Consider the following 14,811-nt stretch of genomic DNA (forward strand, 5'->3'; position numbering starts at 1 on the left):
ACTACTGCCAGCCTTGCCCTTTACTCTAAGAGGAATGAGTTTACTCTGAACCCTGGTTAACACACTTTTGAAAGCCTGCCACTTACCAGATGTCCCTTTGCCTTCCCACAGACTCCCCCAATTAACTTTTGAAAGTTCCTGTCTGATATCATCAAAATTGGCCTTGCCCCAATTTAGAATTTTAATTTTTAGGATAGACCTATCACTCTCCATAGCTATCTTAAAACTAATAGAATTATGGTCACTGGTCCCAAAGTGATCCCTCACTAACACTTCTGTCACCTGCCCTTCCTTACTTCTCATGAGGAGGTCAGGTTTTGCCCCCTCTCTAGTCTGTCAGATGAGGAGAGACTAAGTCGGTAAGGGTTACATTCACTGGAGTTTAGAAGAGAGGGGATCTCATAGAAACCTATAAAATTCTAACAGGATTAGACAGGGTGGATTCAGAAAGAAAGTTCCCAATGGTGGGGGAGACCAGAACTGGGGGTCATAGTTTGAGGATAAGGAGTAAACCTTTTAGAACTAAGGCGAGGAGAAATTTCTTCACCCAGAGGGTATGGAATTCACTACCACAGAATGTAGTTGAGGCCAAAATGTGGTCTGATATCAAGAAGAAATTAGACGTAGCTCTTGGGGCTAAAGGGATCAAGGGGAATGGGAGGAAGATGGGATCAGGATGTTGAATTTTTTGATCAGTCATGATCAAAATGAATGGCGGAGCAGGCTCAAAGGGTCGAATGGCCTACTACTGCTTCTAGTTTCTGTTTCCATGTTTCGATGTGAAACAGGTTCTCAGAGCTAGGAGATAAATGGCACACTCCTGTTCCTAAGTTGCTTAAATAGATCAATATTAAAAATACAAATATCCCCTTTTTGTTAATAATATTAATACCTCTTCCACGGTCATGTAACGCCGCTGCCTGTACATCACCCCTCCTTCCAACAGGAGCTCTTTCAACAGGCAGATTGTCTGGAACTGTGTTGGTGACAGGAGCATTACTAGGAGAATTAAAATTAATGGCAAGTCGAGGCCTTCTCGATTGTTGAGCTGGGACATTTCTTCTTAAGCATGCATTTCTGGGTCGTTTTGGTACTGTCATGAAACAAAAAACAGAAGTATTGAAAACTTATACAGCAACTGTTCAACCACAGAAAGTGCTACTTATAGGTATCAAATCACAAGTACAATCAAATTCAGCAAAGAACTATTTAGTAATGTGCACTGTGAAAGAACATTCTAGAAGAAAAGTCATACTTTTTAGAATAAATTAAATCGCAGTGCAAAATATAATCACTTTTTTTGGGCTACAATTCAGACCTTCATCAAACACTTTTGAATGGCGCATCGGTCAAAAAAACAACAGGGTGGATTTTGCGCTGCTTACCAGCAACCCCTCTGCTGACCCAAAGCATATAGAAGAGATGACATGAAGTTGTTGGGTGGAATTTTCCCCAAAGGTTTCTAAGGGCACAATCTTACAAAATAAATCTGAAGTGCTGAACGAGCGAGAAAACAGGGGAGTTTCAGACCTATTTTTTGGGCGAGTTTAAAAATGCAATTTTCTGACACTCTGAGGTCAGGCGATCTTATTAAAAAAAAATTCGAAGTCCAGAACAAGCATGAAAACGGGAGAGTTTCTGATCCATTTGGTGGGCGGGTCCAAAATCTGTGATCTTATGCATTTAGAGCAAATAAAAATCAAAAACCGTTTCTCATCAATAGGGGGAGGTGGTGGGGCTTAATCACCTAAACGCTGGCTGAGTGCAACAGAGGACACCATTGTGCATGCACAGGTAGCAGAGAAACCTGTCACTCAACCTTTGCCTCTCTCAGTCAGCCTCCATGCCAAAAGCAGGCACCACCCACAGCTATCACGACCCCCTCCCACACCCCCACCCCACACCCACCCCGCCCAGGCAGACCTACCCCTGAGACCATGCCACACAAAAGTAGAGAAATGGCAATCTCCATCATCATTTTGGCTTGAAATTTAATTATTATTGGCAATATCACTCTTTGCAACCTCCTGCTTAGCATTGAAAAGAAAATTAATTATACTGTTCATATATTATTGTGTTTTACGAACTGTTGAGGGACTCTTCTGCAGCAGATACCGCATCTGTTGATTCTTCAAACCCTGCCCAATATTTGCAATTAAAAAGGTTCAGAATGTGATGGGATCCTTGCTAATTTCACATATGGTGCAGCTCCAACAACACTCAACAAGTCCACAGATTCCTGTATAAAACAGTTTGTTTGATCTATATCATCAGTCGCTGAAGGCTTAAGGTGCCTTAAGATTTAAGACTGCATTGGGTGAATAAATGGGAAGGGGCATGATCAAAGGGATCATCTGCTGTGGTGGGATTTGAACCTGCGTCTCCAGGTTATTCGCTGAGTTTCTGGGTTAACAATCTGGCAATAATACCACTAGGCCATCACCTCCCCACGATTCATAGCCTTTGACCTTCTCTGGTAGCTGCAGTATTTATAAGGCAAGTCCAGTCCAGTTTTTGGTCAATGGTAACTCCTAGGATATTGATAGTGGGGGATTCAGCAGCGTAAATGCCATTGAATGTCAAGGAGCGATGGTTAGATCCTCTCTTGTTGCAGATGGTCATTGCCTGGCACTTGTGTTGCCTCAATTTACTGGCCACTTGTCAGCCCAAGCCTGGATCTTTTCCAGGTCTTGCTGCATTTGGATTTGGATTGCTTCAGTACCTGAAGAGTCACAATTGGTTCTGAGCATTATGCAGTCATCAGCGAACATCCCCACTTCTGACTTTATGATGTAAGGAAGATCATTGATGAAGCAGTGGAAGATGGTTGGGCCTAGAACACTACACTGAGGAAATTGTGCAATGATATCCTCTGAATGACCTCGAACCACCAGAATCATCTTCTTTTGTGCCAGGTATGACTCCAACTAGCAAAGGGTTGTCCCCGTGATTTGTATTGACTCTGGTTTTGCTAGAGCTCCATGATGCCAGTCAGCCAAATACTGCCTTGATGTTGAGAGCAGTCACTCTCATCTCACCTCTGACATTCATTTCTTTTGTCCATGTTTGAACAAAGCTATAATGAGGTAAGGAGCTAAGTGACCCTGGCAAAAGCCAAACTGAGTGTCCGTGAACAGGTTGTGAGAAAATGCTGCTTGATAGCGCTGTTGATGACCACTTCCATCACTTGACTGGTGATCTAGAATAGGCTGATGGGGCGGTAATTGGCCAAGTTGCATTTGTCCTGTTTCTTGTGTACAGGACATACCTGGGCAATTTTGCACATTGCCAGATAGATGCCAGTATTGTAGCTGCACTGGAACATCATCATCTTGCCTAAGGGCATGGCAGGTTCTGAAGCACAAGTCTTTAGGACTGTTGCTGGAATATTGTAATGGTTCATAGCCTTGGGATACCCAGTGCCCTCAGTCGTTTCTTGTTAATCATGTGAAATGAATCGAATTGCATGCAGACTGACACCTGTGATGCCAGGGATCTCCAGAGGAGGCTGAGATGGATCATCCAATTAGATGATGGCAGATCATTTACCTCAACACTACTTTCCTATCCTATCCCCAAACCCCTTGATGTCTTTAGGACACAGAAATCTATCGATTTCAGTTTTGAATATGCTCAAAGATTGAGCTTCCAGAACCCTCTATGGTAGAGAATTCCAGAGATTCACCACCAAATGAGTGAAGAAATTGCACCTCTTCTCATTATTAAATGGCCTGCTCTTTATTCTGAGACTGCAACCTCTAGATCTAGACTCACCGGTTAGGGGAAACATCGAACCTATATTTACTCTGTCAGGCCCTGTAAGAATGTTGTAATTTTCAATGTGATTGCTTCTCATTCTTCAAAACGCCAGAGAATACAGGCCCAGTTCACTCTGTCTCTCCCCACAAGACAAACTGGACATCCCAGGGATTAGATAGGTGAACATCCCTTGCATCACCTGTTTGCAACTTTATCCCTCCTTAGATAAGGAGACCAGACTGTACACAATACTCCAGTTGTAGTCTCACCAAGGCTCCATACAATTTCAACAAGACATTGTCTGATGCATACATGATGGGCCAAATAGTTTCCTTTGCCGGAGCGAGAGAATGCAGCGACAGGCAGTCAGCTTCCAGAGGGGAGTGAAAACAGTGCGAGAGGAGAGGCAGTCAGGAGATTGAAAACAGCGCAAGAGTGAGAGTGCAAATTTGGAGTATGGAGCTCCTGAGGTGATGTCAAGATTCAAAGGTGATGCGAGGCAAGTAGAAGCAGCTGATGGGTGAGTACGATTGAGTAAGTATTGAATACTTTTACTGCTTACAGTTTGTAAGGTCTTTATTTTGTGGTTTGTTCTCACTGGAACGATGGAGGTTGAGGGGTGACTTGATAGAGTCTACAAGATTATGAATGGCATGGACAAAGTAGATAGTCAGATGCTCTTTCCTGGGGTAGAAAAGTCAAGTATTTGAGGACATCGGTTTAAGGTGCGTGGGGAAAAGCTTAGAGCAGATGTACGAGGGTAGTGAATGTCTGGAATGCGCTGCCTGGGAAGGTGGTGGGAGCAGGTACGATAGCATCATATAAGGGGCAACTAGACGAATACATGTTGAATGTTGCTAACGTGCCTGCTTCAACCACCTCCACTGGAAGTGTGTTCCAGGCACCCACCACCCCGTGTGAAAAGCTTTGCCTGCACGTCTTCCCTAAACTTACCACCTCTCATCTTAAACGTGTGCCCTCTTGTAGTTCAGAGAACAAAGAGAACAAAGAAAATTACAACAAAAGAACAGGCTTTTTGGCCCTCCAAGCCTGCACCGACCATGCTGCCCAACTGAACTAAAACCCGTTACCTTTCCGGGTACTATATCCCTCTATTCACATCATCCTATTCATGTATTTGTCAAGAGGCCCTTAAAAGTCACTATCGTATCTGCTTCCACTACCTCCCCAGCAGTGAGTTCCAGGCACCGACCACCCTTTGTGTAAAAAAAGAATGTAAGCACAGGATAGAAATTTGTAACTGATATTCTCGTTGTAACACAACCTTCTCTTCCCCTTCTGAAAAGCATCCTTTCTGGTTGTATCACAGATTGGTATTTCTTCTATGCTGTCCAAGACCACAAGAAACTCGTACATCTCCTTTAAACCTTGCACCTTAAACTTATGCCCCCTAAAATTGACTCTTCCACCCTGGAAAAATGCTTCTGACTATCCACTCTGTCCTTGCCCCTCATAATCTTGTAGACTTCTATCAGGTCACCCGTCAACTTCCGTCATTCCAGTGAGAACAAACAAAGTTTCTCCAACCTCTCCTCATAGCAAATTCTCTCCATACTAGGCAACATCCTGGTAAATCTTTTCTGTACTCTCTCCAAAGCCTCCACATCCTCGGGTAGTGTGGCGACCAGAATTGAACACTATATTCCAAGTGCGGCCTAAGTAAGGTTCTAAAAAGCTCCAACATGACTTGTCAATTTTTAAACTCATGCTCTGGCCGATGAAGGCCAGCATGTCATATTCCTTCTTGACTACCTTCTCCACCTGCGTTGCCACTTTCAGTGACCTGCGTACCTGTGCACCCAGATCCCTCTGCCTATCAATACTCTTAAGGGTTCTGCCATTTACTGTATATTTCCCATCTACATTTTACCTTCCAAAATGCAATACCTCACATTTGTCCGGATTAAACTCCATCTGCCATCTCGCCGCCCAAGTCTCCAACCGATCTACATCCTGCTGTATCCTCTGACGGTCCTCATCACTATCCGCAAATCCACCAACCTTTGTGCCGTCCGCAAACTTACTAATCAAACATTTTCCTCCAAATCATTTATATATGACAAACAGCAAAGGTCCCAGCACTGATCCCTGAGGAACGCCACATGTCATAGCCCTCTATTCAGAAACGCATGCGTCCACTGCTGCCCTCTGTCTTCCTAGACCAAGCCAGTTCTGTATCCATCTTGCCAGCTCACCTCTGGTCCCATGCGACTTCACCTTCTGTACTAGTCTGCCATGAGGGACCTTGTCAAAGGCCTTCCTGAAATCCATGGAGACAACATCCACTGCCCTATCCTCATCAATCACCTTCGTCACTTCCTCGAAAAATTCAATCAAGTTAGTGAGACATGACCTCCCTTCACAAAACCATGTTGCCTCTCGCTAATACATCCATTTATTTCCAAGTGGTAGTGAAGTAGGCCATTTTCCAAAAGCCATATTTTTATTATCCCATCAATATTCACTTCATTAAACATATTCATTTATTGGACTGATTGGCACCATTCATAACTTGCCCACAATGCAGAGGGGAACACCCGAATGGACATTCGTTTAAATCCCCCTCTGCACAGCTGAGAGACCTTTAATTTCAAAGCCAACAGAAGATCCTTATTCTGCCCAGCAACAGCACGAAGCTGCATTTTAAACCGGCCCTTGGCCAGAAGATTGGGATATCTGCGAGTCAAGACCTGGCAGTGGGATATATGGCACAACTGTACTGTCAATAAAACATTACGGGAATAAAATGGCCAAGGCAGGCAAAGAAACTTAATAAACCAGGATAAAAAGAATAAAAGATTAGATTAAATCCCCCTACACACAGCAGAACAAAATGACATTAACACCTAATCTCGCAAGCATAGAATACAGACACAAAACATCAGAGGTCGATTTAGATAAGGGGACACATCGAGAGGATAATGGGAAACACATTAAAACACCGGGGCAAGAACAGGCAGTCCCATTAACACAGACACACACCATACAGATGCAAATTGACAAGTCTCCCAGGGAACTTCCTGACCAGACAGGCCACTTTTTAGGTATTGTAAAAATGTATGAGCAAATGTTCCCGCTCGAATTTGGATTCCTATAAATATCCAGAGCGAATGTGTAACTGTTGAGATCAACGTGGCCAAGCCACTGTTTCTAAGCTGGCTACGCGGGTCTCCCTGGGATCCCAGTAATTGTACAATAAAGAAAAACGCTTTGAACCTTGCCTTGCGACTCGACCTCCTTGAATGCACTGGTACAAGGGATTTTTCCCTACAACAGTAGTAAATCCTGTCTCAAAGAACCCTCTCCAATAATTTCCCTACTACTGACGTAAGGCTCACCGGCCTGTGATTACCTGGATTATTCTTGCTACCTTTCTTAAACAAAGGAACAACATTCGTTATTCTCCAATCCTCTGGGACTCCAAATCATGACCGCCCCTGTAGCCAGGGAGGATACAAAGATTTCTCTCCAGGCCCCAGCAATTTCCTCTTTTGCCTCTCTCGGTATTCTGGGGTATATCCCATCAGGCCCTGGGGACTTAATGTTTCTCAAGAACCCCAATACCTTCTCTTTTTTGATCTCAACATGACCCAAATTATCTACACACCCTTCCCCAGACTCATCATCCAGCAAGTCCTTCTCTTTGGTGAATACTGACGCAAAGTACTCATTTAATATCTCGCCCATTTCCTCTGGCTCCACGCATAGATTCAATCCCCTGTCCTTGAGTGGACCAACCCCCTCCCTGGCTCCCCTCTTGCTCTTTATATATATATATATATGTATAAAAAGCCTTGGGATTTTCCTTAATGCTGCTGGCCCATGAATTTTCATGACCCCTTTTAGCTCTTCTTACTCCTTGCTTAAGTTTCTTTCTCCTTTCCTTGTTTTCCACACTTGCTTCGTGTGTTCCCAGACTCCGAGCCTTGACAAATACTTCCTTTTTCTCTTTGACTCGGCTCACAATATCTCTCGTTATCCAAGGTTCCCGAAATTTGCCATACTTATCCTTCATCCTTACAGGAATGTACGGGTCCTGAATCCCTATCAATTTGCACTTGAAAGCCTCCCACATGCCAGATGTTGATTTGCCCTCAAACATCGGTCCCCAATCTACATTCTTCAGTTCCTGCCTAATATTGTTGTAATTAGTCTTCCCCCAATTTAGCACCTTCACTTTGGGACTCCACTTCTCTTTATCCCCACTAACCTTCCACCCTGGGAAGAAGCCTCTGACTATCCACCCTGTCTATGCCTCTCATAATTTCGTGGACTTCTCTCAGGTCGCACCTCAGCCTACATCTTTTCAGTGAAAACAATCCGAGTTTATCCAACCTCTTCTCATACCTAAAACCCTCCAGGCAAGGCAGCATCCTGGTGAACCTCCTTTGCACCCTCTTCAAAGCATTCACGTCCTTCTGGTCGTGTGGCAACCACAACTGCATGCAATATTACAAATGCAGCCTAACTAAAGTTCATGCAGCTGTAACATAACTTGCCAACTTTTATACTCGATGCCGCGGCCGATGAAGGCAAGCATGCTGTATGCCTTCTTGACCACCTTATCCACCTGTGTTGCCACTTTCAGGGATCTGTGGACCTGTACGCCCAAATCTCTCTGTATGTCAATGTTCCTAAGGGTTTTGCCATTTACTGTATAATTCGCACCTGAACTTGATCTTTCAAATTACAAATGTAAAGTTTAAAGAACAAGAACAAAGAACAAAACAGCACAGGAACAGGCCCTTGGGCCCTCCAAGCCCATGCCGCTCCCTGGTCCAAACTAGACCATTCTTTTGTATCCCTCCATTCCCACTCCGTTCATGTGGCTATCGAGATAAGTCTTAAACGTTCCCAGTGTGTCCGCCTCCACTACCTTGCCTGGCAACGCATTCCAGGCCCCCACCACCCTCTGTGTAAAATATGTCCTTCTCATATCTGTGTTAAACCTCACCCCCTTCACCTTGAACCTATGACCCCTCGTGAACGTCACCACCGACCTGGGGAAAAGCTTCCCACCGTTCACCCTATCTATGCCTTTCATAATTTTGCGGACTTCTCTCAGGTCGCACCTCAGCCTACATCTTTTCAGTGAAAACAATCCGAGTTTATCCAACCTCTTCTCATACCTAAAACCGTCCAGGCAAGGCAGCATCCTGGTGAACCTCCTTTGCACCCTCTCCAAAGCATTCACGTCCTTCTGGTCGTAAAGTTTATTTATTAGTCACAAGTAGGCTTACATTCACACTGCAATGAAGTTACTGTGAAAATTCCCTAGTCACCACACTCCGGCATCTGTTCAGGTACACTGGGGGAGAATTTAGCACGGCCAACGCACCTAACCAGCACATTTTTCAGACCGTGGGAGGAAACCAGAGCACCCGGAGGAAACCCACATACACACAGGGAGAACATGCAAACTCCACACAGACAGTGACCCAAGCCGGGAATCGAATCTGGGCCCCTGGCGCTGTGAGGCAGCAGTGCTAACCACTGTGCCACCTCACATTTATCTGGATTAAACTCCATCTGCCATTTCTCTGCCCAAGTCTGTAACCTGTCTATATCCTGCTATATGCCTTGACAATCCTTGTCACTGTCTGCAACTCCAACAATTTTTGTGTGATCCGCAAACTTACTGATCAGACCACCTACATTTTCCTCCAAATCATTGACATATATTACAAGCAAAAATGGCCCCAGCACTGATCCCTGTGGAACACCACTAGTTATTGATCTCCATTCCGAAAAGCAGTCTTCCTTCGCTGTCTGTCTTCTATGGCAAGCCAGTTCTGTATCCATCTAGTCAACACACCCCGAATCCCATGAGATATTACCTTTTGTACCAGCCTGCCATGAGGGACCTTGTCAAATGCCTTACTAAAGAGCATGCAAACAACATTCACTGCCTTACCCTCATCAATCATTCTTATCATCTCCTCATAAAACTCAACCAAGTTGATGAGACATGACCTTCCTCACACTAAACCATGTTGTTTGTCCATTCACTTCAAAATGCGAATAAATCCTGTCTCTCAGAATCTTGTCCAACAGCTTCCCCACCACTGATGTAAGGATCACTGGCCTATAATTACCTGGATTATCTCTGTTTCCCTTCTTAAACAAAATCAGCAACAGCCAAATTCATTGCACCAAGGTTGACTGTGCTGCATGCGAAGAGAGTAAAAAGTATGGGAAGTACTCTCGGATGTAAATTATCAGGCCCTGAGGATTTATTGGCCTTCAATCCCATCAATTTCCCCAGCACCATATTTCTACAAATATTAATTTCCTTCAGTTCCTCCCTTTCACTGTAGGGGATTCAATTGTAACAAGAATAGGTAGGTGTTTCTGTGGCCACAAATGAGACTCCAGAGAAAGGTGGCCAAATCATGGCTTAACAAGGGAAATTAGAGATAGTGGGCAGGATTCTCTGGCTGCTCGTGGGATGTGGGATTCTCTGGTCCTGCTGGCAGTGCGTCCCTGCCCATGGGTTTCCTGGCAGCGTGGGATGGCTTCAATGAGAAATTGCAGTGTCAGCAACGGGACCAGAGTATTCCTCTACCTGCGAACAGGGCACTGCCTCCCGCTGCCGAGAAACATGTGGCTGGGAAGCCAGAGAATCCAACCCAGTAGTAAATCCATACGAATTGACCACAAAAAAAACAGACCTGAGGATGGGAGCAGTTTACAATTCAGCAAAGGAGGACAAAGAGATTGGATACGGAGGAAAAATAGAGTGCAAGAGTAAGCTTGCAGGGAATAAAAACTAACTGCAAAAGTTTCTATAGATCTATAACTGCAAAGAGATTGGTGAAGTCAAATGTAGGCCCCTTAGTCAGAAACAGGGGAATTTATCATGGGGAACAAAGAAATGGCTGACTAACTAAATACATACTTTGGTTCTGTCTTCACAAAGGATGACACATCTGGAATGTTGAGGATCGAGGGTTTATTAGTGAAAGGGAGGAACTGAAGGAAATTAATATTTGTAGAAATATGGTGCTGGGGAAATTGATGGGATTGAAGGCCAATAAATCCTCAGGGCCTGATAATTTACATCCGAGAGTACTTAAGGAAGTGGCCCTATTCCTAAAAAACGCATCTCTAAACTCCGTGGCCTCGGGCTCGGCACCTCCCTCTGCGACTGAATCCTAGACTTCCTAACCCACAGACTGCAATCCGTAAGGATAGGCAACAACACCTCCTCCAAGATTATCCTCAACACCAGTGCCCCACAAGGTGGTATCTTCAGCCCTTTACTTATACTCCTTATACACCTCTGACTGTGTGGCCAAATTTCCTTCCAACTCAATTTTCAGGTTTACTGATGACACCACCGTAGTGGGTGCGAGCTCAAACACTGATGAGACGGAGTAAGGAAAGAGATCGAGAATCTGGTGAACTGGTGCAACGACAATAATGTTTCCCTCAACATCAGCAAAACGAAGGAGACAGTCATCGACTTAAAGTCTGATAAAGTTTGTTTATTAGTGTTACAAGTAAGCTCACATCAACACTGCAACGAAGTTACTGTGAAAATCCCCTAGTCGCCACATTTTGCGCCTGTTCGGGTACACCGAGGGAGAATATAGCATGGCCAATACACCTAACCAGCAGGTCTTTCAGACAATGGGAGGAACTGGGGCACCCAGAGGAAATCCACGCAGACATGGGGAGAACGTGCACTCCACGCAGACAGTGACGCAAGCCCAGAATCAAACTGGGTCCCTGCGACTGTGAGGCAGCAGTGCCCACCACTGTGCCACCATGCCAACTTCAGGAAGCACAGTGGAGGACATGCCCCTTTCTGCTTCAACGGGGGTGAAGCGGAAAAAGTGGAGAGCTTCAAGTTTCCAGATGTCCAGATCACCAACAACCTGGTGCCTCCACGCCAATGCTGTAGTTAAGAAAGCCACCACCTAGCCCTGGCGCGAGGGTCTGGGATGTCACTGAATGACAGCAGGGCATCCTGAGGGGGGAGGCTGATAAGGCAGAGGTCATGGTATATGTTGGTATCAATGACATAGATAGAAAGAGGGATGAGGTCTTGCATCAAGAATTCAGGGAGTTAGGCAGTAGACTAAAAAGCAAGACATCTCGGGTTGTAATCTTGGGATTACTCCCAGTGTCGAATGCTAGCAAGCACAGAAATAGGATCGTATAGATGAATGCGTGACTTAAGGGTTGGTGCAGGAGGGAGGGATTCCTGGATCACGGCGACCATTTCTGGGGAAAGTGGGACCTGTACAAGTGGGATGGTCTACATGTGAACCAGAACGGGACTGACATCCTTGCGGGACGTTTTGCTCGTGTTGTTGAGAGGAGTTTAAACTAATTTGGCAGGGGGAGGGGACACAAACTGTAAGCAGAATAAGGGCACGGAATCATACAGCAAAACAAACAAGGCAGAGGGAGTGCAGCTGTACTAAGTTCCAAGGGAGTAAGGCCAGGCTGGATGGCCTCTACTTTAATGCCAGAAGTATTGCAAGCAAAATGGATGAGTTGAGGGCAATGATTGACACTTGGAAATGTGACATAGTAGCCAGCACAGAGACATGGTTGATGGAAGGATACGATTGGTAACTCAACATTCCGGGATATAGAATCTTCAGGGGAGGCAGGGAGGAGGTAAAAGAGAAGGAGGCATTGCATTATTAGTTAAGGAGTCAGTAACTACAGTAAGGAAAGGTGATATCTTGGAGGGGGCATCAAATGTAGTTTGTGGGTAGAGTTTAGGAATAAAAAAAAGGGGCAGCCACATTGTTAAATGTTTATTATAGACCCCCAGATAGATAGAGGGATACTGAGGAGCAAATATGCACTCAGTTTGTGGAGGTGTGTAAGAATAATAGGGTTATTCTCTTAGGTGATTTCAACTTTCCAACATTAACTGGGATATAGATAGTGTTCACGGTTTGGATGGAGTAGATTTCTTGAAATGTGTACAGGAGAACTTTTTAAATCAATATGTGGAGTGTCCAACAAGGGAGGGGCTGTGCTAGACCTAATTCTGGGGAATAAAGACAGCTGGTTGAGGTGGTGGTGGGGAGGCATTTTAGTGATAGCAATCACAACATTGTACAGTTTCAACTTGTTATGGACAAGGAATAGACAAGCTGCAAAAAATAATTTTTTTATTGGGGGAGAGCGGATTTTAGTAAAATAAGACAGGATCTGGCCAAGGTAGACTGGGAGGAGCTACTCATGGGAAAATCTACAGAAGAGCAGTGGGGGAGACATTCAAAAAGGAAATGGGGAGGGTGCAAGCCCAGCATGTTCAAGGGTGATAGATAGGAATAACAAGCCCAGAGAATCAGGGATGACCAGAGATATTAAGGATGCAATGAGATGGAAAAGAAAAGCTTTTAAAAAGTACAAGGGGAACAAATCAGTGGAGGCATTAGTGAGTTATAGAAAGTGCAGGGCAGAGATTAAGAAAACAATTAGGAATGCAAAGAGGGATATGAGAAATCTTTGCCTGGTAAAAGTAGGGAAAATCCCAAGATATTCTATAAGAATATCAATGGGAAGAGGATAACCAAGGGGGCAATCTGTCGGTGCAGCCAGAGGATAATGGGAGAGTGTTGAATGAATACTTCACATCTGTCTTCACCCAAAGAAGAGGAAGATGGTATAGAATTCAGGGTGAGAGATTGTGAAGTTATTGAGCAAATTGACATAGGGGAGGATAAGGTTTTGGAGATGTTGGCAGCCTTGAAAATGGATAAATCTCCAGGTCCAGATGAATTGTGCCCTAGGCTGCTGTGGGAGGCAAGGGAGGAGATTGCAGTGGCTCTGACCCAAATTTTCAATTCCTCTCTGGCCACGAGGCAGGCGGCAGATGACTGGAGAATAGCTAATGTGGTTCTGCTATTTAAGAAGGGTTGTAGCGATAAACCAGGGAGCTACAGTCCAGTAAATCTCACTTCAGTGGTCGGAAAGCTATTAGAGAAACTTCTGAAAGAGAGCACCTATCTCCACTTGGAGAGGCAAAATTTGATCAGGGATAGTCAGCAACGCTTCATCAGAGGGAGGTCAAGCCTAACAAATTTGGTTGAATTTTCTGAGGAGGTGATCATGTGTGCAGACAAAGGTGGTGCAGTCGATGTCGTTTATATGGATTTCAGCAAAGCCTGTGACAAGGTTCCACATGGGAGATATATAAAGAAGATAGATTCACATGGGATACAGGGTAATTTGATGAAGTAGATTTAAATTTGGCTCAGTTGTAAGACCAGTAAGAAGTCTCACAACACCAGGTTAAAATCCAACAGGTTTATTTGGTAGCAAGAGCCACTAGCTTTCGGAGCGCTGCCCCTTCGTCAGATAAATGGGAGTTCTGTTCACAAACAGGGCATATAAAGACACAAACTCAATTTACAAAATAATGCTTGGAATGCGAGTCTTCACATGTAATCAAGTCTTAAAGGTACAGACAATGTGAGTGGAGAGAGCGTTAAGCACAGGTTAAAGAGTGTGTATCGTCTCCAGACAGGACAGTTAGTGAGATTTTGCAAGCCCAGGCAAGTCGTGGGGGTTACAGATAATGTGACATGAACCCAAGATCCCGGTTGAGGCCATCCTCATGTGTGCGGAACTTGGCTATCAGTCTCTGCTCAGCGACTCTGCACTGTCGTGTGTCGTGAAGGCCGCCTTGGAGAACGCTTACCCGAAGATCAGAGGCCGAATGCCCGTGACCGCTGAAGTGTTCCCCAACAGGAAGAGAACACTCTTGCCTGGTGATTGTTGAGCGGTGTTTATTCATCCATTGTCGTAGCGTCTGCATGGTCTCCCCAATGTACCATGTCTCGGGACATCCTTTCTTGCAGTGCATCAGGTAGACAATGTTGGCCGAGTTGCAAGAGTATGTACTGTGTACCTGGTGGATGGTGTTCTCACGTGAGATGATGGCATCCATGTCGACCTGAAACCACAACCTCAAACAGACCATTGTCCGCAGCAATCTACCTAGCCTTCAGGAGAACAGTGACCACGACACCACACAACCCTGCCACAGCAACCTCGACA

General features: G+C 44.9%; 1 protein-coding gene across 2 annotated transcripts in view; it reads right to left on the bottom strand.

Annotated features, from left to right (window-relative positions):
* Nucleotides 1-14,811, bottom strand: part of LOC144504882 (uncharacterized) — a 168,095-nt gene that overhangs the window by 48,721 nt on the left and 104,563 nt on the right. For both annotated transcript variants that reach the window (XM_078230634.1, XM_078230641.1), the window contains exon 6: nucleotides 893-1,093. In XM_078230634.1, the coding sequence (XP_078086760.1) occupies nucleotides 893-1,093 (201 nt within the window). The remainder of the gene's footprint in view (nucleotides 1-892; nucleotides 1,094-14,811) is intronic.

Source organism: Mustelus asterias, chromosome 2 (assembly GCF_964213995.1).
Source record: "Mustelus asterias chromosome 2, sMusAst1.hap1.1, whole genome shotgun sequence".
Taxonomy (NCBI): Eukaryota; Metazoa; Chordata; class Chondrichthyes; order Carcharhiniformes; family Triakidae; genus Mustelus; species Mustelus asterias.